This window comes from Hypanus sabinus, unplaced genomic scaffold, assembly GCF_030144855.1.
Source record: "Hypanus sabinus isolate sHypSab1 unplaced genomic scaffold, sHypSab1.hap1 scaffold_705, whole genome shotgun sequence".
Taxonomy (NCBI): Eukaryota; Metazoa; Chordata; class Chondrichthyes; order Myliobatiformes; family Dasyatidae; genus Hypanus; species Hypanus sabinus.
This window is the reverse complement of record NW_026781557.1, coordinates 138,003-162,298: the sequence shown is the minus strand read 5'-3', so window position 1 is coordinate 162,298 and position 24,296 is coordinate 138,003. Positions and strand designations below refer to the sequence as shown.

The window sequence follows — 24,296 nt, the reverse complement described above, 5'->3', positions numbered from 1 at the left end:
ACTCTGTGTCTGACCCCGGGAGTGTGTGATGGGACGGTGTGGAGGGAGATTCACTCTGTGTCTGACCCCGGGAATGTGTGATGGACGGTGTGGAGGGAGATTCACTCTGTATCTGACCCCGGCAGTGTGTAATGGGACAAAACTTGGGGAACTTGTGGAGTTTGCTGCAGCTGTGGAGTCCAGGTTGCTGGTGTATCTAAGGCAGAAATTGATCGGTTGTTGATTGGACACGGCATCGAAGGTTATGGGGAGAAAGCCGTGAATTGGGTTTCAGGAGGTTCAAATGAACGCATTGTGCTCCAATGTCTTGTGGTCCTATGGAAATTAAAATAAGACCAACAGATAGACAATAGGTGCAGAAGTAGACCATTCGGCCATTCGAGCCTGCACCTCAATTCTGAGATCCAGGCTGATCATCTACTATCAATGCCCGGTTCCTGCCTTTTCCCAATATCCCTTGATTCCCTTATCCATAAGTTACCTATCTAGCTCCTTCTTGAAAGCATCCGGAGAATTGGCCTTCGCTGCCATCCGAGGCAGTGCATTCCAGACCCCCACAGCTCTCTGGGAGAAGAAGTTTTCACTTAACTCTGTCCTAAATGATCTACCCCTTATTCTCAAACCATACCCTCTGGTACTGGACTCTCCCAGCATCTGGAACATATTTCCAGCCTCTATCTTGTCCAATCCCTTAATAATATTTTATGTTGCAAGCAGATCCCCTCTCAATCTCCATAATTCCAGCGTGTACAACCCCAGTGTCCCAAAACTCGCTATGTAAAACAGTCCGGACATCCCAGGAATAAACTTCCTCTGCAGCCAACAAGTCCTTCCTTAACCCTGGAGACCTAAACTGTACACAATACTCCAGGTGTGGTCTTACCAGGGCTCTGTACAAATGCAAAATGATTTCCTTGCTCTTGTACTCAATTCTCTTAGTAATAAAGGCCAACATTCCATTAGCCTTCTTCACTGCCTGTTGTACTTGCTCATTCACCTTCAGTGACTGATGAACAAGGACTCCTAGATCTCTTTGTATTTCACCCTTACTCTACACCTGTTCTTAGTCCCAGAGTGGATAACCTCACACTTATTCACATTTCACTCAACCTATCCAAGTCAACCTGAATTCTCCTAACATCCTCATCACATGTCACACTGCCACCCAGCTTAGTATCATCAGCAAACTTCCTGATGTTATTCTCAATGCCTTCATCTAAAACATTGATGTAAATCGTAAACAGCTGTGGTCCCAATACCGTGCCCTGTGTCACCCCAATAGTCACCACCTGCCATTCCTAGAAACACCCATTCACCGTTACGCTTTGCTTTCTATCTGCCAACCAGTTTTCTATCCATGTCAATGTCTTCCCCACCACTGCCATGAGCTCTGATCTTACCCACCAATCTCCTATGTGGGACCTTACCAAATGCCTTTCTAAAATCGAGGTACACTACATCCACTGGATCTGCCTTGTCTAACTTCCTGGTTATATCCTCGAAAAACTCCAATAGATTAGTCAAGCATGATTTGCCCTTTTTAAATCCATGCTGGCTCGGCCCAATCCTATCACTGATATCTAGATATGCCATTATTTCATCTTTAATAATGGACTCTCGGGTCTTCTCCACTACTGATGTTAGGCTGACAGGACGATAGTTCTCTGTTTTCTCCCTCCCTCCTTTCTTAAAAAGCGGGATAACATAAGCCATTCTCCAATCCTCAGGAACTGATCCTGAATCTAAGGAACATTGGAAAATGATTCCCAATGCATCCGCAATTTCCAGAGCCTCCTCCTTTATTACCCTAGGATGCTGACCATCTGGCCCTCGGGATTTATCAGCCTTCAGTCCCATCAGTCTACTCATCAGCGTTTCCTTCCTCATGTTAATCTGTTTCATTTCTGCTGTTACCCTATGTCCTTGGCCCATCCATATATCTGGGAGATTGTTTGTGTCTTCCTTAGTGAAGACAGATCTGAAGTACTTATTATATTCTCCGGCCATTTCTCTGTTGCCCATAACAATTTCACCCAATTCATTCTTCAAGGGACCAACTTTGTTCTTAACTATCTTCTTTCTCTTCGCATACCTAAAAAAAAAGCTTTTGCTATTATATTCCTGGCTACCTTGCGTTCGTATCTCATTTTGGCTCCCCGTATTGCCTTTTTAGTTAAGTTCTGTTTTTCCTTAAAAACTTCCCAATCATCTGTCCTCCCACTCACCTTAGCTCTGTCATACTTCTTTTCTTTTTAATGCTTTTAAATCTCTGACTTCCATTGTCAACAACTGTGGCCCCTTTCCCCCCTTTGAATCCTTCCTTCTCTGGGGGATGAACTGATTTTGCACCTTGTGCATTATTCCCAAGAATACCTGCCATATGCTGTTCCACGGTCTTTTCTTCAAGGATATCCGTCCAGTTACCTTTGGCCAGCTCCTCCCTCATGGCTCCATAGTGTCCTTTGTTCAACTGCAACACTGACACCTCCGATCTTTCCTTATCCTTCTCAAATTTAGAAAGAGGAACAGTGCCAAGCCGTTTGGTCCATCGAGTCCGCTGCGCCATTTCACCATGGCGGAAACAATTCCCTCACTGCCCCAATCTCCTGCCTTCTCCGCGTGTTTCTTCATGCCCTTAATAATCAGGAATCTATCAATCTCTGACTTCAATATACCCGATGGCGGCCTCCACAGCCGCCTGTGGCAACGACGTCCGGCGATTCAGCACGTACTGTTGAAATAAATTCCCCCACCCCCAATCTCCGTTCTGATAGGAGGGCCCTCTGTTCAGATGTGGACCCAATGGTCTCAGACTCTCCCACCACCTGGAACATTCTCTCCGCATCTGCTGTATCGAGGCTTTGAAGCATACCATCAGTATGGCAAAAGCCCCCACCCCTACGGCACTCCCCATTCTTCAGAGTTTCAGTCACCAAATGCTCCTGATTGGATATGCATTTCAATACCGGAATCATCTTCGTGAACTTCATTTCAACAATTTCCAAAGCAATCACACCTGGCCGGTTTAGATAACGGACCCAGAACTGTCCCAAATCTTCAGTGAGGCGTCGGCTGTGCATTATAAAGTCTCAACTTTTTATCCTTGATTTATATTCAAATCCTCTTCACATAAATGCTACATTGCACTTGGCCTCCTCGCCACCGACTCCAGCTCTAAACTGACTTTGAGGGACTCAGCCCAAGTTCTCACAATTACCTTTGCGCCGCAAATATCTTGTCTTTTTTCAACATTTCGGAAGTAGTCTATGTTTCTTCTACCAAAGTGTATGGTCACACAGAAACCCATCCGCCACTTCTTTGCTCATTCTCTCAATCTCTCTGAACCATTCTGTAGCCTCTCTACTTCCTCAACACTACCTGTAGATCGGTGATTTCACTGCCAATCTGCACTGACTGAGGTTTCCGGACGAGGATGTCCAACTTCCAGTTAGACGGAGGTACACGTGACCAGGATGTGGAGGGAGCTTCTCTCTGTGTCTAGATTTTCACTTCCCGGGCCAGTTTGCCTGGTGTAAATTTCCAAGATCAGATTTCTAAACTCAGCAGCTGCCATGTATAAATCTTTCAACCATTTGGATTTATTTTTTAAATTAAATTTGTTTAGTTGTTGGTCGTAAACGGGAGCCAGTCTTCTGTTCTTAAAACTGAAACGTTATGCATTAATCAGGTTCAAGTTAAAAACAAAGGTCTGAAAACAAGCTCTCTCGCTGAATCAGTCTGCCAGCCCACATCACCTGACTTCCTGCTGCTCAAGAGTTGCAGTATCAGACAAAGGGTTATTTAATTTGCTTTTTTCCACGATTTGAAAAAAAAACACGCATCTCCGTGTTGTATGTGGTGACATATATCTATTCTGATTTTAGATCTTATTTCGCACGGTTAACTTTGACCTTTGCTTCAAAACTAAGTTGCAGAGTTGATGGATACAAATAATGAGCATATCTAGTAACTGATCAATTCAAGTTGAAAATTTTATGTACTCGAGGAAATTAGCTTGACGGCGTTAACTGTGGATAGCTTGGGTACGTGTGTCTGAAAAATGGTGTTACAATTTGTGTAAAAAACGCAACCATCTTGTGTAAGAAAGCTATGGGTGCTGGTTAATAACTGTATCTGTACCAGGCGGTGTGCGCCCTGACGCTTCTGTAAGTCTATCCTGATGATGGAGGTGTAATAACGTTTCCCGAAACTGGTGGTGTGAGTACCCACGCTCCTGGACCACCTTTCCGACGGTTGTGGGGTAATCGCAGTTCATGAACCTAGTCGTGCGTGTCCTGAGGCTTCTGTACATGCTTCTAAGTGGCTAAGGGATAGTGACTGCTCCTGAAGGTGCGGGTGGCATCCGGAATCCCTTGCACATACTTCCTTATGATCTGACGGGTAATAACCGTTCCCAAACCAGTTGGAGTGAGTCCAGACACTCCTGAACTTTATTCCTGATGTTTGAGGGGCAAAGGATATCCCTGAACTAGGTTGTGTGGGTCCAGATGCTCGTGTAACTCATTCCTGAAGGCTGAGGGGAAATATCAGTTCCGAAACTTGGGGTGTGAGACTTGAGGTCAGATAACTACAGTGAACGATTCTGCCAAACAAAAAAAGGATGGTTGCAGGAGAAAACCCTTTAGTGAGTGTACTCGTGACTATTTAAATCAGCAACGACATGATGTCTCTCCGTGGGTTGAAAACACAACACCGTCACTCACTGTTCTCTGTTCTCTGTTCCCCATTTACAGAACAAACTTGTTGACAGGAATGGATCAACAGGAAAGGCGCTTTTTATTTGATATCAACGTTGCAAAACCTCACGATGGGCCGAAGAAAGAATGGTCAGACAATGGGTTGGATATGCTGGAAATGAGCTCAATCGAGGAAGAGGTTTGTGCCAGACCTTGTGAGGATGACTACAAACTGTCCGGGGCCTGATCGCGGAGTCCCACTGGCCGCACTCAACCCATAACCCTCCATTCCTTTCCTGTCCATATGCTATCCAAGTTTACTTTCCATGACAATACAGAACCTGCCTGGACCACTTCTACCAAAAGGTCATTCCACACAACCACAACTCTCTGAGTAGACATTCCCCCTCGTTTTACCCATAAACCTTTGCCCCTAACTCTCAAATATTGCCCTTTTGTTCGAATCCCCCCTACTCTCTCAATGGAAAAAAGCCTATCCACATCAACTAGATCTATTCTCCTCATTTTTTTAAATACTTCTATCAAGTCCCCCCTCAACCTTCTACTCTCCAACAAATAGAGACCTAACTTGTTCAAACATTCCCTGTAACTTCGGTTCTGAAACAGAGTAACTTTCTCGTACACCTTTTCTGTACTCTCTCTATTTTGGTGACATCTTTCCTATTATTCGGTGACCAGATCTATACACAATACTCTAATTTCGTCCTTAACAATGCCTTGTACAATTTTCACATTACCTCCCAACTTCTACACTGAATGCTCTGATTTATAAAGGCCAGCTTAGGAAAATCTTTCTTCACCACCCTAACGACATTAGATACCACCTTCAGGGAAATATGCACATTATTCCTCGATCACCCTGTTCTACTGCATTATTCAATGCCCTACCATTTACTATGTATGTCCTATTTAGATTATTCCTTCAAAAATGTAGCAACTCACAATTATCAGCATTAAACTCCATCTGCCATCGCTCCGCCCACTCTTCTAACTGGCCTAAATCTCTCTGCAATTTTTGAAAACCTACTTTATTCGCCACAACGCCACCTAACTTAGTATCATCTGTATACTTACTAATCCAATTTACCACCCTATCATCCAGATCAACAATGTATATGACAAGCAACATTGGACCGAGTACAGATCTCTGAGGCACACCACTAGTCACCGGCCTCCAAACTGACAAACCGTTATCCTCTACTACTCTCTGGCATCTCGCATCCAAATACTGTTGCATCCATTTTACAATTTCAAACTTAATACCTAACAATTGAACATACCTAACTAGCCTTTCGTGTGGAAGCTTGTCAAAGGCCTTACTGAAGTCCATATTGACAACATCTACTGCTTTCCTCGTCACCTCTTCAAAAAATTCAATAAGATTTGTCAAACATGACCTTCCATGCACAAATCCACGCTGACTATTCCTAATCAGACACTGTCTATCCAAATAATTATATAGACCATCTCTAACTTCCATTAACTTCCATAACTTCCATTAATTTACCCACCACTGACGTCAAACTCACAGGCCTATAATTGAGAGGTTTATTCTTAGAACCCTTTATAAACAATGGAACAACATGAGCAATACGCCAGTACTCCGGCACAATCGCCGTTTGCAATGACATTTGAAATATTTCTCTCAGAGCCACTGCTATTTCTACCCCACACTCCTTCCAGGTCCTATGAATATCCTGTTAGCACCCGGAAATTTATCAACTATTATGTACTTTAAAAATCACAGTACTTCCGAGTTTCCATAATTTCCCTACTTTTTCCCTTACCTTACTCAATTCAAAGTCCTTCTCGTTCGTGAATCCAGTGGTCAGACACAGAGTGAATTTCCTCAACACCGTCCCATCACACACTCCCGGGTTCAGACACAGAGTGAATCTCCCTCCACACCGTCCCATCACAAACTCCCGGGGTCAGACACAGAGTGAATCCCCCTCCACACCGTCCCATCACAAACTCCCGGGGTCAGACACAGAGTGAATCTCCCTCCTCACCGTCCCATCACACTCTCCCGGGTCAGACACAGAGTGAATCTCCGTCCACACTGTCCCATCACACACTCCCGGAGTCAGACACAGAGTGAATCTCCCTCCACACCGTCCCATCACACACTCCCGGGGTCAGGCACAGAGTGAATCTCCCTCCACACCGTCCCGTCACACAGTCCCGGGGTCAGACACAGAGTGAATATCCCTCCAAACCGTCCCATCACACACTCCCGGGAGCAGGCACAAAGACCCAACTCTCACTCTTGGCGTCAGACAGAGAATGAAGCTCCCTCCACCCCGTCCCATTTCACACTCCCAGTGTCAGACACATACTGAAGCTCCATACACACCCCCTCATTACACATTTCCGAGCTCCCACAGAGAGATTCACCCTCCACACTGCCCGGTCGCACTCTCCCGGAGTCAGACACAGAGTGAAGCTCCGGTCTCCTCACACACACATTTGGTCAGACAGTGAGTGAAGCTCCATCTACACCGGCCCATCACACAGCTCCGGGTTCAGGCACAAGTGAACATCGTCACATCACACACTCACGTTTCAGACTCAGAGTGAAACTCCCGACACACCGTCTAATTAAAAATTCCGAGGACAGACCCAGAGTAAAGCGCCCTCAAGAGTTCCGGGCTTCAGCCACAGAGTGAAGCTCCCTCCATACATTCCCATAAGATTATAAGATTATAAGGCTTCTAGAAAGGAACTTAGAAGGAAATTAGAAGATCAGAAGGGACTATGAGAAGGCAGTAGCGGGCAGAACTAAGGAAAACACCAAACGCATTTTACAAGTATGTGAAGAGCATGAAGATAAGACGTGAAAGAATAGGACCTTTCAAGAGTGACTGTGGGAAACTGTGGATGGAAACGGTGTAAATAGTAGAGGTACTTCATGAATACTTCACTTCAGTATTTACTATGGAAAAGGATCGTAGTGATTGAAGTGATGACTAGCAGCAGACCTAAAAGCTTGAGTATGTCGATATTAAGAAAGAGGATGTGCTGGAGCTGGATAAGTCGCTGGGACCGGTCGTAACGTAACCCAGGCTCCTCTGGGAGGAGAGGGAGGAGATTGCTGAGCCTCTGGCGAATATCTTTGCATCATAAATAGGGACGTGAGAGTTTCCGGATTAAAGTGCTGCGGATATTGGTCCGTTATTTAGGAAAGGGAGTTCAGATAGCCCAGGAAATTATCGACCATTGAGTCTTACCTGACTGGTTGGTAAATTGATGAAGATCCTGAGAGGCAGGATTTATGCGCTTTTGGAGGGGTATAACATAATTAGTAGTTGTCATAGCCTTGTCAAGGTTAGGCCGTGCCTCACGAACCTCATTGAATTTTTTGAGGATGTGACAAAACACATTTATGATGGAATAGATGCAGTCTATATGGATATCAGCAAGGAATTTGATAAGGTACCCCATGCAAGGCTTGCTGAGAAAGTGAGGAATCATAGGATCTACGGGGGACATTGATTTGTGGATCAATGGCTTGCTCACAGAAGAGAAACTGTGGTTGTAGACGGGTCATATTCTGCATGGAGTTTGCTCTCCAGTGGAGTGCTCAGGGATCTGTTCTGGGACCCTTACTCTAAGTATTTTGTTTTTATAAATGCCCTGGATTAGTATGTGGAGGGATGGATTAGTAAATTTGCTCATGTCACTGAGGTTGGAGGTGTTGTGGATATTGCGGTGGGTTGGCAGCGTTTACAGCGGTTCACTAATAGGATGAAAAAAAATGGACTTAGGAGTGGCAGATGGAGTTTAACCCAGATCAGTGTGAAGTCTCTCACTTTGGTAGGTCTAATATGATGTCAGAATATGGTATTATTGTTAAGACTCTTGGCAGTGTGGAGGATCAGAGGGATCTTCGAGCCCGAGACCATAGGACACTTCAAGCTGACCCGCATGTCGACCTTGTGGTTAAGAAGTGTTATGGTATGCTGGCCTTCACCAATCGTGGAATTGAATTTAGGAGACGAGAGGTAATGTTGCAGCAAGATAGGACCCTGGTCAGAACCCGCTTGTGGTACTGTGCTCAGTTCTGTTCGCCTCACTACAGGAAGAATGTGGAAGCCGTAGAAAGGGTGCAGAGGAGATTTGGATTTTGCCTGGATTGGGGAGCATGCCTTGTGAGGATCGGTTGAGTGAACTTGGTCTTTTCTCCTTGAAGCGAAGTAGAATGAGAGGTGACCTGATAGAGGTGTACAAGATGATTAGAGGCATTGATCGTGTGGATCGTCAGAGGCTGTTCCCCAGGGCTGAAATGGTTGCCACAAGAGGACACAGGCTTAAGATGCTGGGGAGTAAGTGCAGAGCTGATGTCAGGGGTAATTTCCTTTACTCAGAGAGTGGGGAGTGCGTGGAATGGGCTTCCGGCAACGGTGGTGGAGGCAGATAGAATAAGGGTTTTTAAGAGGCTTTTAGAGAGGTCCACGGAGCTTAGTAAAATAGAGGTCTATGGGTAAGCCTAATAACTTCTGAGGTAGGTACATGTTTGTGGGCTGAATGGCCTGTATTCTGCTGTAGAGTTTCTATGTTTCCTGTTAGCTTAACCTCAGTGGTTTGGAGAGTGTTGGAGTCTATTAATAAATTTGTGGTTGCGAGGCACTTGGTGCCTAATGCTAAAAGTGGTCAAAGTCAGCTGGCATCTGTCAGGGGAAATTATGCCGGCAAATCTGTTAGAGTTCTTTGAGGAAGTAACCAGCAGGGTGGACAAAAGACAGGCAGTGGATGTCATTTACTGGATTTCCAGAACGCATTTAGCAAAGTGCCATGGATGAGTTTGCTTAACAAGACATAGTGCCATGGATGAGTTTGCTTAACAAGACATAATCCCATGGTGATACAGGAAAAACACAGGCATGGATAGGGGAATGGCTGACAGGCAGGAGGCCACGAGTGGGAATAAAAAGGCCTTCTCCGGTTGGCTGCCAGTGACGAGATGTTTTACTCAGGGGGACTGTGTTAGGACCGCTACTTCTCACATTGATTTTCAATGCTAAGTGGAACAGATGGCTTTCTGGCAGAGTTTGCAGTTGAAACGGAAGTAGGCGTAGGGGTCAATTGCATTAACAAAATCATAGAACGAAGTTCCTATCTAAGAGACTATTAAAAGACGCCATTGAATCCGGCTCGAACACCATCGCTGGAAGTGCATTCTCGCTCTGTGGCAACCCACACTCTCTGTGTGAAAACCCCTTGTACCACCATCCAAGCTGCTTAAAACTACAGAACATAGAACATACAGCAGTACAGCACAGTACAGGCCCTTCGGCCCACAATGTTGTGCCGAACTTTAAACCCCGCCTCCCGTACAACCAACCAACATAAATTCATCCTTATACCAGTCTAGTGGTCTTTGAATTTCAATAATGTATCTGCCTCCACTACTGCCTCAGGCAGTGCATTCCACGCACCAACTACTCTCTTATTAAACGATCCCTTGAACCTCCTACCACTTACCTTAAAGCCATGTCATCTTCTATTGAGCAGTGGTGCCCTGGGGAAGAGGCGCTGGCTGTCCACTCTAGCTCTTCCTCTTAATATCTTGAATATCTGATCATGTCTCCTCTCACACTCCTTCTCTCCAAACAGTAAAGCCCTAGCTCCCTTAATCTCTGATCATAATCCATACTCTCTGAACAAGGCAGCATCGTGGTAAATATCCTCTGTACCCTTTCCAATGCTTCCATATCCTTCCTGTAGTATGGCGACCAGAACTGGAGACAGTAGTCCACGTGTAGCCTAATCAGAGTATTATAGAGCTGCATCGACACCTCGCGACTCTTAAACTCCACCACTCGAATAATGAAAACTAACACCCCATGAGCTAGGAAGACCTGTGGGGTAGGGTAGTTAAGAAAATTATGACCCCACCCCTCGACAAATCTGTACTTTTCATTGACAAACAAACTGAAACAACGGGAAGGTGGGAAGGGAGATTCACTCTGTGTCTGACCCCGCGACTACGTGATGTGATGGTGGGGAGGAAGCTTTTTTTCTGTTCCTGACACCCGGAGTGTGTGATTCGGCGGTTCGTAAGGAGCTTCACTCTGTTTATGTTGAAAGATTGCAGTAACTGAGCCTGTATACACTGGAATTTAGAAGGATGAGAGGGGATCTGATAGAAACATATGATTATCAAGGGATTGGACACGCTAGAGGCAGGAGACGTGTTCCCGATGTTGTCGGAGTCTGGAACCAGAGGTCACCTTTTCTGAAACAGGGATGGTCCATTTAGAACGGATTTCAGGGGGGCAGCAAAAAATCTTTTTCATCCAGAGAGTTGTGGATCTAAACTCTGACTCAGAAGGCAGTGGATGCCAATTCTCCAGATGCTTTAAAGAAAGAGATAGATAAACCTCTTAAAGATAGTGCAGACAAGGGATATGGGGAGAAGGCAGAATCGGCGTACTGATCGTGGATGATCAACCATGATCACATTGAATGGCTGTGCTGGCTCGAAGGGGTGAGTGGCGTAAACCTGCACCTGTTCTCTATTGTGTCTGACCCCGGGAGTGTGCGATGGGACGGTGGTGAGGGAGCTTCACTCTGAGTCTCACCCCGGGAATGTGTGATGGGTCGGTGTGGACGGAGATTCACTCTGAGTGTTACCCCAGCAGTGTGTGATGGGACGGTCTGGAGGCAGATTCACTCTGTGCCTGTTCCCGGCAGTGTGTGAATGGACGGTGTGGAGGGAGATTCACTCTGTGTCTGAACCCGGGAATGTGTGATGGGACGGTGGTGAAGGAGCTTCACTTTGTCTCACCCCAGGAGTGTGTGATGGGACGGTGGTGAGGAAGCTTCACTCTGAGTCTCACCCCAGGACTGTGTGATGGGACCGTGGTGAGGGAGCTTCACTCTGTGTCTGACCCCGGGAGTGTGTGATGGGACGGTGTGGAGAGAGATTCACTGTGACTGACCCTGGGAGTGTGATGGGGACGGTTGTCACTCTGTCTCACTCCGGGAGGGTGTGTTCCCGTGGGCTGGAGCGCGGGAATTGAGGGAGGGTGCTGTGAGAGGAGAGACGAGATCATCGAAGGAGCGGGGATGGCGGTTAGTGGGAGACTTGGAGAGAGGAGGGCGGAGTAGAGACATGTCCGGCTGTCCAGGGTCAAATATTTTCTGATCCCCCATTCACCATCTCCGGAAACGTGGAAGTGCCGGGACCGAAAATGTAAGGAACTTCCTGATTGGGGTGCAATGGGTTGGCGTGTCGGGACATCTCTAGGTCACTGCGACGGTGGGGTGGGGTTGATTGTGTTGGGCAGATGGGTGAGAGAGTCGGTTAAGGTAATGGACGCGTCACTGGACTCTGTTCACATCTCTCCGAGGGAGGGGGTTCTTACACCTCGGTGGATGTGCTGGGGCTTTGGCCTGGGACAGTGGTTTCCCGCGAACTGAGGGTTTGAAGCCTTGGGTATGGTCAGGTGTGGTGAGAAATGTCGAACCGACCGCGTGGTGCAAATCTCCAGGACAATAGAGGCTCTGTATGAGTTACAAAAAATCCTCCGACATTCCCTCCTTCTTCATTGCTGCCATCCTGCTCTACTTCTCTCCTTCCTTTCCATTCCCCTCTCTCCCCCTCCGATCCATCACTCCCTCCATCGTCTAAATTCCTTCTCCCTCATCCCTCCCTGTGCTGCACTCATTTCCTATCTATATTGCTCTCCCGATCCCCCCGCTACCTCTTATTCCATCCCTCCACGCCGTTCGCTCGCCGTCTCCCTTCTCCCTCTTCCTCCCAATCACCCCCTTTCAATTTCTCCCTTCTTCCTCCCTCCTTTCCCCGTCTCTATCGCTCTCTGTTCCCTCTTTCCTCACACTCCCCACTCTCTCCCTGTCACGCGCTTCTTTCTCTCCTCTAAACGCCCAATTTCCACTCTCTCTCCTTATCCCACGCTATGTTTCTCCCCACTTTCACTACTCTACCCGGCACTCTAATCACTTTCCCCAAAGCCTCCATCCTCCCTCCTCCCCGCAATCCTCCGCCTGTTCTCGGTTCCTCTCTTCACCAGCTGCTCATCTGGTGTTTGTTGGTGTCGGTCGGACAAGCTTGTCAACACGGGCTTCTTCTGACAACGGCTGCTTCCCCTTTTGAGCTCAGAGTCTCAGAGAACCCTCGACAGGATGGACGACAGCGAGACTTACATGAATGTGAATTTCACAAAAACGGATTCACCGTCTCCTTCCGGAGGTGAGTGAAGCAGAAAGACTCAGGGAGGATATTCACTCTGGGTCTGACCCCCGGAATTGTGCGATGGGACGTTGTGGATCGAGTCTCTGACTCTGTTTCTGACCTTCGCTGCTCTATTCCCAGCTGAACCTGATGTATCGTACGCGGAAATTAATGTGAAGATGCTCACGGAGCCCAGGGTCCGGATAGTTGGAGGTCAGTTTCATCTTTGTTGCGCTGACTGTGTTTAGCTGCTCTGCCCAACTCTGTTGAGAGATCTCAGTAGAACCTGACAATTGACCCTAGTGATTCCCTGTTTGAGCATCAGCCGAAGCGATCGCGTGTGAGCGGCGATTGGAGGCGAGGGGTTGTTGAACTTTGTGAGCGGGGTATAAAGACTGAACCTCTCTCTCCCTTTTCAAATCCAACTCTCTTTTCCCTCTTTCCCCTTCGGTCCCCTCTCTTACCTCCTCCACCCTCTCTTTCCCTCCTCTCTCCCCTCCTCTCTCTCCTAGTTTTCCCTAATGTCTCCCACTGTCCCCTTCTCAGCCATCTCTCATTGCCCTCTCTCTCTCTCCGGTCTCTAACACTCGGTCTCCCCATGGCACTCGTCCCCTCTCTCTCCGCTCTCTCTCTTTCTTCCCTTTTCCGCTGCTCCCGGAATTCGCACCTCTTTCGGCCCCGATTTTTTTCCGCTCATCTACCCTCTCGCCTTCTCCTCCTGTCCATCCATGCCTCTCTTCCTCCCGGTCTCTCCCCTCGCTCTTCTCTCTCCCTCTCAAATTATCTTCTTCTGTCTTCCACATCCCTCTCACACTTTTCTCCTCCCCTTACTCTCCCTTCTCTGCACCTTTTTCCCTTTCTCTCAATCCTGTCCCCATCGTCTTACTGTTCCAGACATTCTCCCCCCTCTCTCTCCGCCTCTTTCACCCCTTTCTCCCTCTCCATATTTCTCTCGCATCTTCCCGCCCATCGCCCCTATCGTTGTCTCCCCTTCTCTGCCCATCGGTCTACTTTTCTTCCTTCCTGTGTGTCACCTCTCCCCCCCCTCACACCTTCTCGTTGTCTCATCCCCTTTCACCCCTTCACTTATCCCACTCTCTCTTCTCTCTCGCCCGAATCCCTCCCCCATTACTCCTCTCACTGTTCCTTATCAGCCTGTCAGACTCGCTCTCTCTCTCCTAGTCGGTCTGAACTCCACCTACTCAGAGCTGAATTTTCGGAAAGAAGAAACCCGCGTCAATAAGGACGAAGATCCTCCCATTTCCTCCGGACACAGCAGGCTGTCAAGCTCTGCACAAACAGGTCAGAGTTCACAGTGATTACGTCATTATGAATGGGTCATGTGCCAAGTGTCCAAGTTTCTAATGCATCTGCATCAACCACTTCCTCTGTCAGCTCGTTCCATTGACCGACAACCATCTGGGTAATAAAAGGTTGTCACTCGGCTCCCCAGTGAAATCCCTGTCTGTGATGTATACAAATGATCTCTATGAAATTGTAGATGGGTGGGTTAGAAACATAGAAAAGATACATCCAAACACAGGCCCTTCGGTCCAGAAAGCTGTTGCCGAACATGCCCCTACCTAAGAGCTCGCTAGGCTGTACCCATAGCCCTCTATTTTTCTAAGTTCCATGTAGCAATCCAGGAGTCTCGTAAAATGCCCTATCCCTTCCGTCTCCACCACCGCTGTCGGCAGCCCATTCATAGAAACATAGAACATAGTCGCAGGAGTAGGCCATTCAGCCCTTAGAGCCTGCTCCGCCATTCTGTCCGATCATGACTGATCATCCAACTCAGGACCCTGTACCTGCTTTCTCTCCATACCCCCGATCCCTTTAGCCACAAGGGCCATATCTAACTTCCTCTTAAATATAGTCAATGAACCGGCCTCAACTCTTTCCTGTGGCAGAGAATTCCAGATTTTGCACTCTCTGTGTGAAGAGGTTTTTCCTCATCTCGGTTCTAAAGGGCTTCCTCTTTATTCTTAAACTGTGGCCACTCGTTCTGGATTCCCCCAACATCAGAAACAAGCTTCCTGCATCTAGCCTGTCCAATCCCTTTAGAATTTTATACGTTTCAATAAGGTTCCCCCTCAATCTTCTAAATTCCAGTTAGTATAAATATAGTCAATCCAGTCTTTCTTCATATGAAAGTCCTGCCATCCCAGAAATCAATCTGGTGAACCTTCTTTGTACTCCCTCTATGGCAAGAATGTCTTTCCTCGGATTAGGGGACCAAAACTGCACACAATACTCTAGGTGCGGTCTCACCAAGAAGCACCCTGCTCCTGTACTCAAATCCATTTGCTATGAATGCCAACATACCAGTTGCCTTTTTCACCGCCTGCTGTACCTGCGTGCCCACCTTCAATGACTGGTGTAGAATGACACCCAGGTCTCGTTGCTCCTCCCCTTTTCCTAATCGGAAAACATTCAGATAATAATCTGTTTTCCTGTTGTTGCATCCAAAGTGAATAACCTCACATTTATCCACATTAAATTGCATAATTTGCCCACTCACCTAACCTATCTAAGTCACCCTGCATCCTCCGCACAGTTAACACCGCCGCCCAGCTTCGTGTGATTCTCAAAGGTGGAAATGCTGCATTTAATTGCATTGAGCCTTGTTGTACCCCACTAGTCACTGGCTGCTATTCTGAAAACGTCCCATTTACTCCCACCTTTTGCTTCCTGTTTGCCAACTAATTCTCTGTCCACATCAATACCATACACCGAATACTGTGTGCTTAAGGTTTGCACACTAATCTCCCATGTGGGACCTTGTCAAAAGCCTTTTGAATATCTAGATATACCTCATCCAACAGCTCTCCAGTATCCACACTACGAATTACATCTTCAAAAAAATTCTGTAAGATTCGTCAGACATCATTTTGCTTTCACAAATCCATGCTGTCTTTGTCCGATGGTTTCACCGCTTTCTGAATGTGGTGTTATCACATCTTTGATAACGGTGTGTAGCATTTTCCCCACCACCGATATTAGACTAACCGGTCTATAATTCCCCAGTTTTTCTCTCCCTCCTTTTTTGAAAAGTGAGGTTACAATAGCCACCCTCCAATCCTCAGGAACTAATCCAGAATCGAAGGAGTTTTGAAAAATTATCACAAATGCATCCACTATTTCTTGGGCTACTTCCATAAGCACTCTGGGCTGCAGACCATCTGGCCCTGGGGATTTAGCTTCCTTTAAACCCATCAATTTACCTAACACCACTTCCCTACTAACATGTATTTCCCTCAGTTCCTCCATCTCACTAGACCCTCGGTCCCCTATTATTTCCGGAAAATTATTTGTGTCCTCCTTAGTGAAGACAAGACCAAAGTAGTTATTCAGTTGGTCTTTCATGTCCTTGTTCCCCATGATCAATTCACCTGTTTCTGACTGTAACGGTCCTACATTTGTCTTGACCAATCTTTTTATAATCACATTTATATGAAAGCTTTTACAGTCAGTTTTTTTTTTTATTTTCCCTGCCAGCTTGCTCTCTAACCATTTTTCCCCCCATTCCTAATTAAGCCCTTTGTCCTCCTCTGCTGGTCGCTGAATTTCTCCCAGTCCTCAGGGGTGCCGCTTTTTCTGGCAAATTAGTTTCTTCCTCGGACTTGATACTATCCCTAATTTCCCTTGTCAGCCACGGGTTCACTACCTTCCCTGGTTTATTCTTTTGCCAAACTGGGAGGAACAATTATTGTAGTTCATCCATGCGATGTTTAAATGCTTGTCATTGCATATCGACCGTCAACACTTTAGGTATCATTTTTCAGTCTATCTTAGCTAATTCAGGTCTCATACCTTCAAAGTTACCCTTCTTTAAATTCAGTACCTTTATCTCTGAATTAACTATGTCAATCTCCATCTTAATGAAGAATAAAACCATATTATGGTTACTCTTGCACAAGTGGCCTCGCACGGCAATACTGCTAACTAACTCTTCCTCATTGCTCAATACCCAATCTAGAATGGCCTGCTCTCTAGTTGGTTCCACGACACGTTGGTTCAGAAAACCATCCCGCATACATTCCAGGAAATCCTTTTCCTCAGCACCCTTACCAATTTGGTTCACCCAATCTATATGTAGATTCAAGTCACCCATTAAAACTACAGTTCGTTTATAGCACGCATTTCTAAATCCTGTTTAATGCCTCCCCCAGCCTCACTACTACTGTTAGGTGGCCTAGACACAACTCCCACCAGCGCTTAATGTCTCGTAGTATTATGCAGCTCTAGCCATATCGATTCCACATCCTCCAGGCTAATGTCCTTTCCTATTGCGATAATCTCCTCTCTCACCAGCAACGTTACCCCACCTCCTTTTCTTTCCTCTCTTTCCTCGGGAATATTGAATATCCCTGGATGTTGAGCTCCCATCCTTGGTCTCCCTGGAGCCATGTCTCTGTGATCCCAACGATATCATATTCATTAATAAGTATCTGCACATTCAATTCATCCACCTTGTTATGAATGCTCCTCGCATTGATACACAAAGCCTTCAGGCTTCTTTTTACAACACTCTTAGCCCTTATACAATTATCTTGAAAAGTTGTCCTTTTGATTCTTGCTCTGGATTTGCCTGCCTGCCACTTTTACTTTTCACCTTACTACTTTTTGCTTCTACCCTCATTTTACACCCCTCTGTCTATCTGCACATGTTCCCATCCCCCTGCCACATTAGTTTAAATCCTCCAGGACAGCAGTAGCAAACACTCCCCCTAGGACATTGGTTCCAGTCCAGCCCAGGTGCAGACCGTCCTCTTTATGCCGGTCCGACCTCCCACGAAACTGGTTCCAATGCCCCCAGAAATTTGAATCCATCTCCCCTGCACCATTTTTCATGCTAAGTATTCTTCTGAAATATCTTCCATTTCTACTGTGACTAGCACGTGGCACTGGTAGTAATCCAGAGATGATTACCTTTGTGGTCCTACTTTTTAGTTTATCTCCTAACTCCCTAAATTCACTTTGTAGGAACTCATCCCGTTTTTTAACTATATCGTTGGTACCTACGTGTACCACGACCACTGGCTGTTCACCCTCCCATTCCAGAATGTCCTGCAGCCGCTCAGAGACATCGTTGACCGTTGCACGAGGGAGGTAACATACCACCCTGGAACATCGTTTGCGGCCGCAGAAAAGCCTATCTATTCGGCTTGCAATCGAATCCCCTATCACCATAGCTCTCCCACTCCTTTTCTTTCCCTCCTGTGCCGCAGAGCCACCCATGGTGCCATGAACTCGGCTCAGCCTTCCGCTAAAGAAACATCTCCCCTAACAGTGTCCAAAACAGTATATGTGTTTTGGAAGGAGATGACCTCAGGAGCCTCCTGCACTACCTGCCTACTGCTACGCTATCTAGTGGCAACCCATTCCCTTTCTGCCTATGTAGCCTTTACCTGCGGTGTGGCCAACTCAGTGAAAGTGCTATTCACGACTTTCTCAGCATCGCGGATGCTCCAGTATGAATCCAATCGCAGCTCCAGACGCTCGATGCGGTCTGCCAGAAGCTGCAGTCGGACACACGTCCTGCACGCATAGTCGTCAGGGACACTGGAAGTATCCCTGATTTCCCACATGCTGCAGGATGAACAAACCACGGGGCCAATCTCAGCTGTCATGTCCGACCCAATACGTTGCCTCAACTTTTAAAATTCTCTCCTTTTAAAGGAACTTAGCCGGCCTTACCTGTCTTGATGTGAAGCTCGTCCTCAGCCTCTGCGCGCCGAAGCCTCTCGAGATAAAGCCTTCCTACACTGTCCCCGTCTACTCAGTCTCAGTCCGACTTACACGCGCTTGCGCAGTCGTGCCCCCGGTAAACAGCCGAAGAAAATTTCACGCAGACTCCACTCTCTACGTAAAAATATTCTGCCCTCTATACTTAATTCCAAGTACCTTAAAACCATGCCCTCTCGTGCTAGCCCTTACAACCCTGGGGAAAAGCCACTGACTATTCGCACGATCAAGTCATCTCATCATCTTTTACAATTCTATCAGGTCACCTCTCATCCTCCGTCGCTCCAAGGAGAAATGGCCGAGTTCATTCAACCTATTCTCATCAGGCATGCTCCTCACTCGGGGAAACATCCTTGTAAATCTGCTCTGCACCCATCCTGTGGTTACCCCGTCTTTCCTATTGTGAAGCGACTAGAACTGAGCACTGTTTTCCAAGTAGCGACTGTCCAGGGCACTATCTAGTTGTAACATGACCTCTCTGCTCTTAAATATGTATAAATGATTCGAATGAAAGTGTAGACGGCTGGGTTAGTAGGTTTGATATGGCGAGAGCTGGTGCTGTGGAGAACAAAGAAGACTGGCAAAGAATTCAGTGGGACATAAATCAGTTACAGATATAGTTTGGAGACCGGGCCGAGCGAGTTTAACCCGGACAAACATAAAATGTTGTACCTTGATAGGTCAAATGAAGGAAATGACACGCTATCAAATCCAGGACCTAAACAGTGTTGAAACATAGAAACATAGAGAACGTACAGCATAATACGAGCCCTTCAGCCCACAATGCTGTGCCGAACATGTCCTTACTTTAGATGGGCAGAGGATCTTGGGGTCCATGTTCACAGCTCCCTGAACGTGGATGCACAGTTTGATAGGATGGTTAAGAAGTCCTGTGGCATTCTTAGATAGATAGATAGATAGATAGATAGATAGATAGATAGATAGATAGATAGATAGATAGATAGATAGATAGATAGATAGATAGATAGATAGGTAGATAGATAGATAGATAGATAGATAGATAGATAGATAGAGAGAGAGAGAGAGAGAGATAGATAGATAGATAGATAGATAGATAGATAGATAGATAGATAGATAGATAGACAGATAGATACTTTATTCATCCCCAAGGGGAAATTCAACATACACTTATTGTAGCAAAACTAATTACATACAGTATTTAACTCAGTATAAATATGATATGCATCTAAAATCACCCTCCAAAAAACCATTAATAAATAGCTTTTGAAAAGTTCATAAGTAGTTTACTGAAGTGCATTGAGTGCTCATTTAAACTCAGTCCTAACCCCGGCACTTTAACATGTCTTGCCCCTGGTGGTTGAATTGTAGAGCCGAATGGCGTTGGGGAGTAATGATCTCTTCATCCTGTCTGAGGAGCATTGCATTGACAGCAACCTGCCGCTGAAGCTGCTTCTCTGTCTCTGGATGGTGCTGTGCAGAGGATGTTCAGGGTTTTCCATGATTGACCGTAGCCTACTCAGCGCCCTCCGCTCTGCCACCGATGTCATACTCTCCAGTTCTGTGCCCACGTCAGAGCCCGCCTTCCTGACCAGCTTATTAAGACGTGAGGCGTCCCTCTTCTTAATGCTGCCTCCCCAGCACGCCACCTTCATTTGTCGGGGCATTGAGTACAAATGTCAAGGAGTAACGTTGTAACTTTATAACAATCACTAGTTAGGCTGAATCAGGCGTATTGTATACTGTACTGCTCACCCCAGTATCAGTGCGTTGGGGAGCCTCCGGAGAGGTTTAACCGGACTCTGCTGGGATTCGGTGGTTTGTGTTACAACGAGAGGTCGGACACCTGGGTTGCTTCCTCTGGAGCGGAGGAGGCTCAGGGGGGATCTGACTGATCTCTGAAATCCGGCAGACACCTGTCGGACTTTGTGAACTCAAAGAATTTGGACTCTCGGCGATGGCGGTTGAAACTAGATAAGATTGAGGGAGGGAAGGTGTGATCGTGGTTGAAGGAGAGAGCGGATGGTGACCCAGTGGGGTCACGGCTGAATTTACACACACTCTGAATGGTCTCTCCGCAGGTCCGCATAAACAGGAGACGAACGAGAACATCGGAAATAGACGGTACCGGAAGATCTGCCTTCTCTGCCTAGTTACGTCCGTCCTTGTCGCGATAGTGGCCGGGCTGTCGATCTATGGTGAGTCGATCGAGCTTCTGGTGGAGTCAGACGTAAACAGACAGAGTGGAAAGAAACGTGAGCGTAAAACACCATAGTGACACGGACACGCCCCTCAATGTGACACTGACATATTGTTCACTGTGACGTCGACAAGTGCCTCATCGTGCCCCGATGTGACACCGACATCCCCCTCACTGTAACACCGAAACGATCCTCATCGTGACCCCGACGATCCCCTACCCGTGACACCGACACTCGGTTCAATGTGACACTGACATCCCCCTCACTGTAACACCGACACGATCATCATCGTGACGCCGACGATCCCCTACCCGTGTCACCGACACACGGTTCAATGTGACACTGACATCCCCCTCACTGTGACAGTGACACGATCCTCATCGTGACCCCGACGATCCCCTACACGTGTCACCGACACACGGAGCAATGTGACACTGACATTCCGCTCACTGTAACACCGACACACGGTTCAATGTGACACTGACATCCCCCTCACTGTAACACCGACACACCGTTCAATGTGACACTGACATCCCCCTCACTGTAACACCGACACACGGTTCAATGTGACACTGACATCCCGCTCACTGTAACACCGACACACGGTTCAATGTGACACTGACATCCCCCTCACTGTAACACCGACACACGGTTCAATGTGACACTGACATCCCCCTCACTATGACAGTGACACGATCCTCATCGTGACCCCGACGATCCCCTACCCGTGTCACCGACACACGGTTCAATGTGACACTGACATCCCGCTCACTGTAACACCGATACCCGGTTCAATTTGACATTGACATCCCCCTCACTGTGACAGTGACACGATTCTCATCGTGACACGGACGCGCACTTCACCGGGTCGCCAGGACACGCCTCACCGTGACCCCGAAGTTCCCCGACACGTGACACCGGCACAGCCCGCACTGTGACACCACAATGGAATGAGTGAGGATTTGGGTAGTGTAGACTGGGAACACAGGCAATATGGTGGGACGGTTGAGGAACAGTGGTGGACGCAAAGAATTTTTTACCCTGTTGAACAAAACTATAAACTGCAGAGACAATGGGAGAGGGGTGGGGAGAGCCTGCCTTGCATAACGAAGGAAATAAAATAAGGCATCAGATTAAAAGCTGGTGCAATAATTCGCCAAGTGTTGTGGGAAACTGGAAGACAGGGCAATCTTTATAAAGCAGCGAAAAAAAAAACACTAACGAGTAACAAAAACATGGAAGCTAGATCATGAAAACAAACTAGCTAAAAATATTTTTTTGAAATTATTTAAAGCAGAAAGGAATGGCCAAAGTGAATGTAGGTCCGTTGGCGGAAGAAAAGGGGGGAATTGATATATGGAAATGAGGAAATACCAGAGGCTTTGAATGAATACTTTGTGTCGTCTTCACGGTGGAGTACGCGCCTCACATTCCAAAGAGAGATGTCATGGATGTGACGGGAGTTGAGGGCCTCAATACAATAGTTGAGCAAACTTGTGGGCCCGAAAATAGACAAGTTCATGGTCCGGATTGAATGCATCCCAGGGTGCTGAAGGAAACGACAGAAGTTATAGTTGAGGCTTTGTGATAATTTAGCAAAATCCTCTGGGCTTTGGGCCGGTCCCAAATTTTGCGCCGAATGTCACGGTTCGAAAAAGGATTTAGGCGACAGGCATTTAACTCTAGGCCAGTTAGTTTATCATATGTAGTTGGGAAAATGCTTGAGGCTGTCTTTAAAGAAAAGATAACGAGACATCTGGAAATAAATGGATCCATGAAACAGACGCAAGGTGGATTCAGGAAAGGCAGATCCTGTTTGATAAACACATTTGAGGATATAACGTGCGCAGTGAACAGAGGGGAAGGGATGGACATTATTTACTGGATATTCAGAAAGCGTGTCGCATAATTGAGTTATCCACAAGATACGGAGTTGGGGATGATGTATCAGCATAGATAGAAGATGAGTTAATTGAAGGTAAGCAGGAATTGTGATACACGGATGTTATTGTGGTTAGCAATCCTGTGTGCCGCAGGAGCCGGTGCTGGGCCCGCAACATTCCACGATATACATTAACGATCCGCAAGAGGGCTTCGAGTGTAGTGTATCTAATTTTGCTGATGATACTAAACTGAGAGGGAAAGGGAATTGTGCAGCAGACTATCAAGAAGGCAAATGTGATGTCGACAATACCCTGACCGTGACACCGACAGGACAATCAGCGAAACACTGACACGTGCCTCACCGTGAAGCCGACAACACCTCAATATGACACCAACACACTAATCAATGTAACACTGACACGCCACTCGATGTGACAGCGATATTTGACACAATATCGTTCTCAGTATCACAGATTCGTCACTCTCTGATCACCTGCGACCGAGGCCACCAGGAAATTTGGGAACAATATCAGGAGATAAACCGGAACCAGCTGCAATGTCGACTTCAGCAAGATGAGTTGAACAAAACACTTGAATCCAGCATAACCCAGAATTCCCGCCTGGCTCTCTCCCGGAGCACCTGTCTCAAGGATATCTCCGTCCTCAACAACAACCTCTCCATCCTCGAAAACAAATTGTTCGTCCTCGAAAATGAAAACTCCGTCCTGAAAACCCATCTCTCCGATCTGAATCAAATCGAAACCAACCTCCGTCAAAAGAACAGTGACCTCGAAAATCAGTACCGATCTCTGATCAAAGAGAAGGGTCAAATCTGTCAACTGCTGACCAGCAGAAAAGGTGAGTTAACACACCAACCTCCAAACCACCTTCACCTACTACTCATCATATTAAAGAGAGGTAGGAAGATATAATTTGAATCTGGCCACCGGTGTCTGACCCGGGGAGTGTGTGATGGGACGGTGTGAACGGAGATTCACTCTGTGTCTGACCCCGGGAGTGTGTGATGGGACGGTGTGGAGGGAGATTCACTCTGTGTCTGACCCCGGGAGTGTGTGATGGGACGGTGTGGAGGGAGATTCACTCTGTGTCTGACCCCGGGAGTGTGTGATGGGACGGTGTGGAGGGAGTTTCACTCCGTGCCTGACCCCGGAAGTGTGTGATGGGAGGGTGAGGAGGGAGATTCACTCTGTGTCTGACCCCGGAAGTGTGTGATGGGAGGGTGAGGAGGAAGGTTCTCTGTGTGTCTGACACCCGCAGTGTGTGATGGGACGGTGTGAAGGGAGATTCACTCTGTGTCTGACCCCGGGAGTGTGTGATGGGACGGTGTGGAGGGAGATTCACTCTGTGTCAGACCCCGGAAGTGTGTATGGGAGGGGGAGGAGGAAGGTTCTCTGTTTGTCTGATCCCGGGATGTGTGATGGGACGGTGTGGAGGGTGTTTCATTTTGCTCGGGTTATTTGACGTACCGGGTGAGCAGATTGACTTTCCTTTGTTCCTGATTTCCAGAACAAACGTGTTCCCAGAACTGGATCAGAAGTAAAGGCC

At 47.0% G+C, this 24,296-nt stretch overlaps 1 protein-coding gene across 1 annotated transcript; it reads left to right on the top strand.

Moving 5' to 3' along the window:
* The first annotated feature begins 4,822 nt into the window (after window positions 1-4,822).
* On the top strand, window positions 4,823-24,291 carry LOC132389916 (uncharacterized). Its single transcript, XM_059962483.1, has 6 exons — window positions 4,823-4,896; window positions 13,060-13,131; window positions 14,101-14,220; window positions 20,727-20,843; window positions 23,196-23,588; window positions 24,275-24,291. The coding sequence occupies exons 1-6, from the start codon at window positions 4,845-4,847 to the stop codon at window positions 24,289-24,291; spliced, it is 771 nt and encodes a 256-aa protein (XP_059818466.1). The 5' UTR covers window positions 4,823-4,844.
* Window positions 24,292-24,296: the final 5 nt, after the last annotated feature.

What these genes read in the sequence shown, in the direction of transcription:
- LOC132389916 (XM_059962483.1), top strand. Translation starts at nt 4,845, where the DNA reads ATGGTCAGACAATGGGTTGGATATGCTGGAAATGAGCTCAATCGAGGA. An exon ending in GTCAAGCTCTGCACAAACAG is followed by an intron (nt 14,221 to 20,726) that starts GTCAGAGTTCAC and finishes GTCTCTCCGCAG; the next exon opens with GTCCGCATAAACAGGAGACG. An exon ending in GGCCGGGCTGTCGATCTATG is followed by an intron (nt 20,844 to 23,195) that starts GTGAGTCGATCG and finishes TATCGTTCTCAG; the next exon opens with TATCACAGATTCGTCACTCT.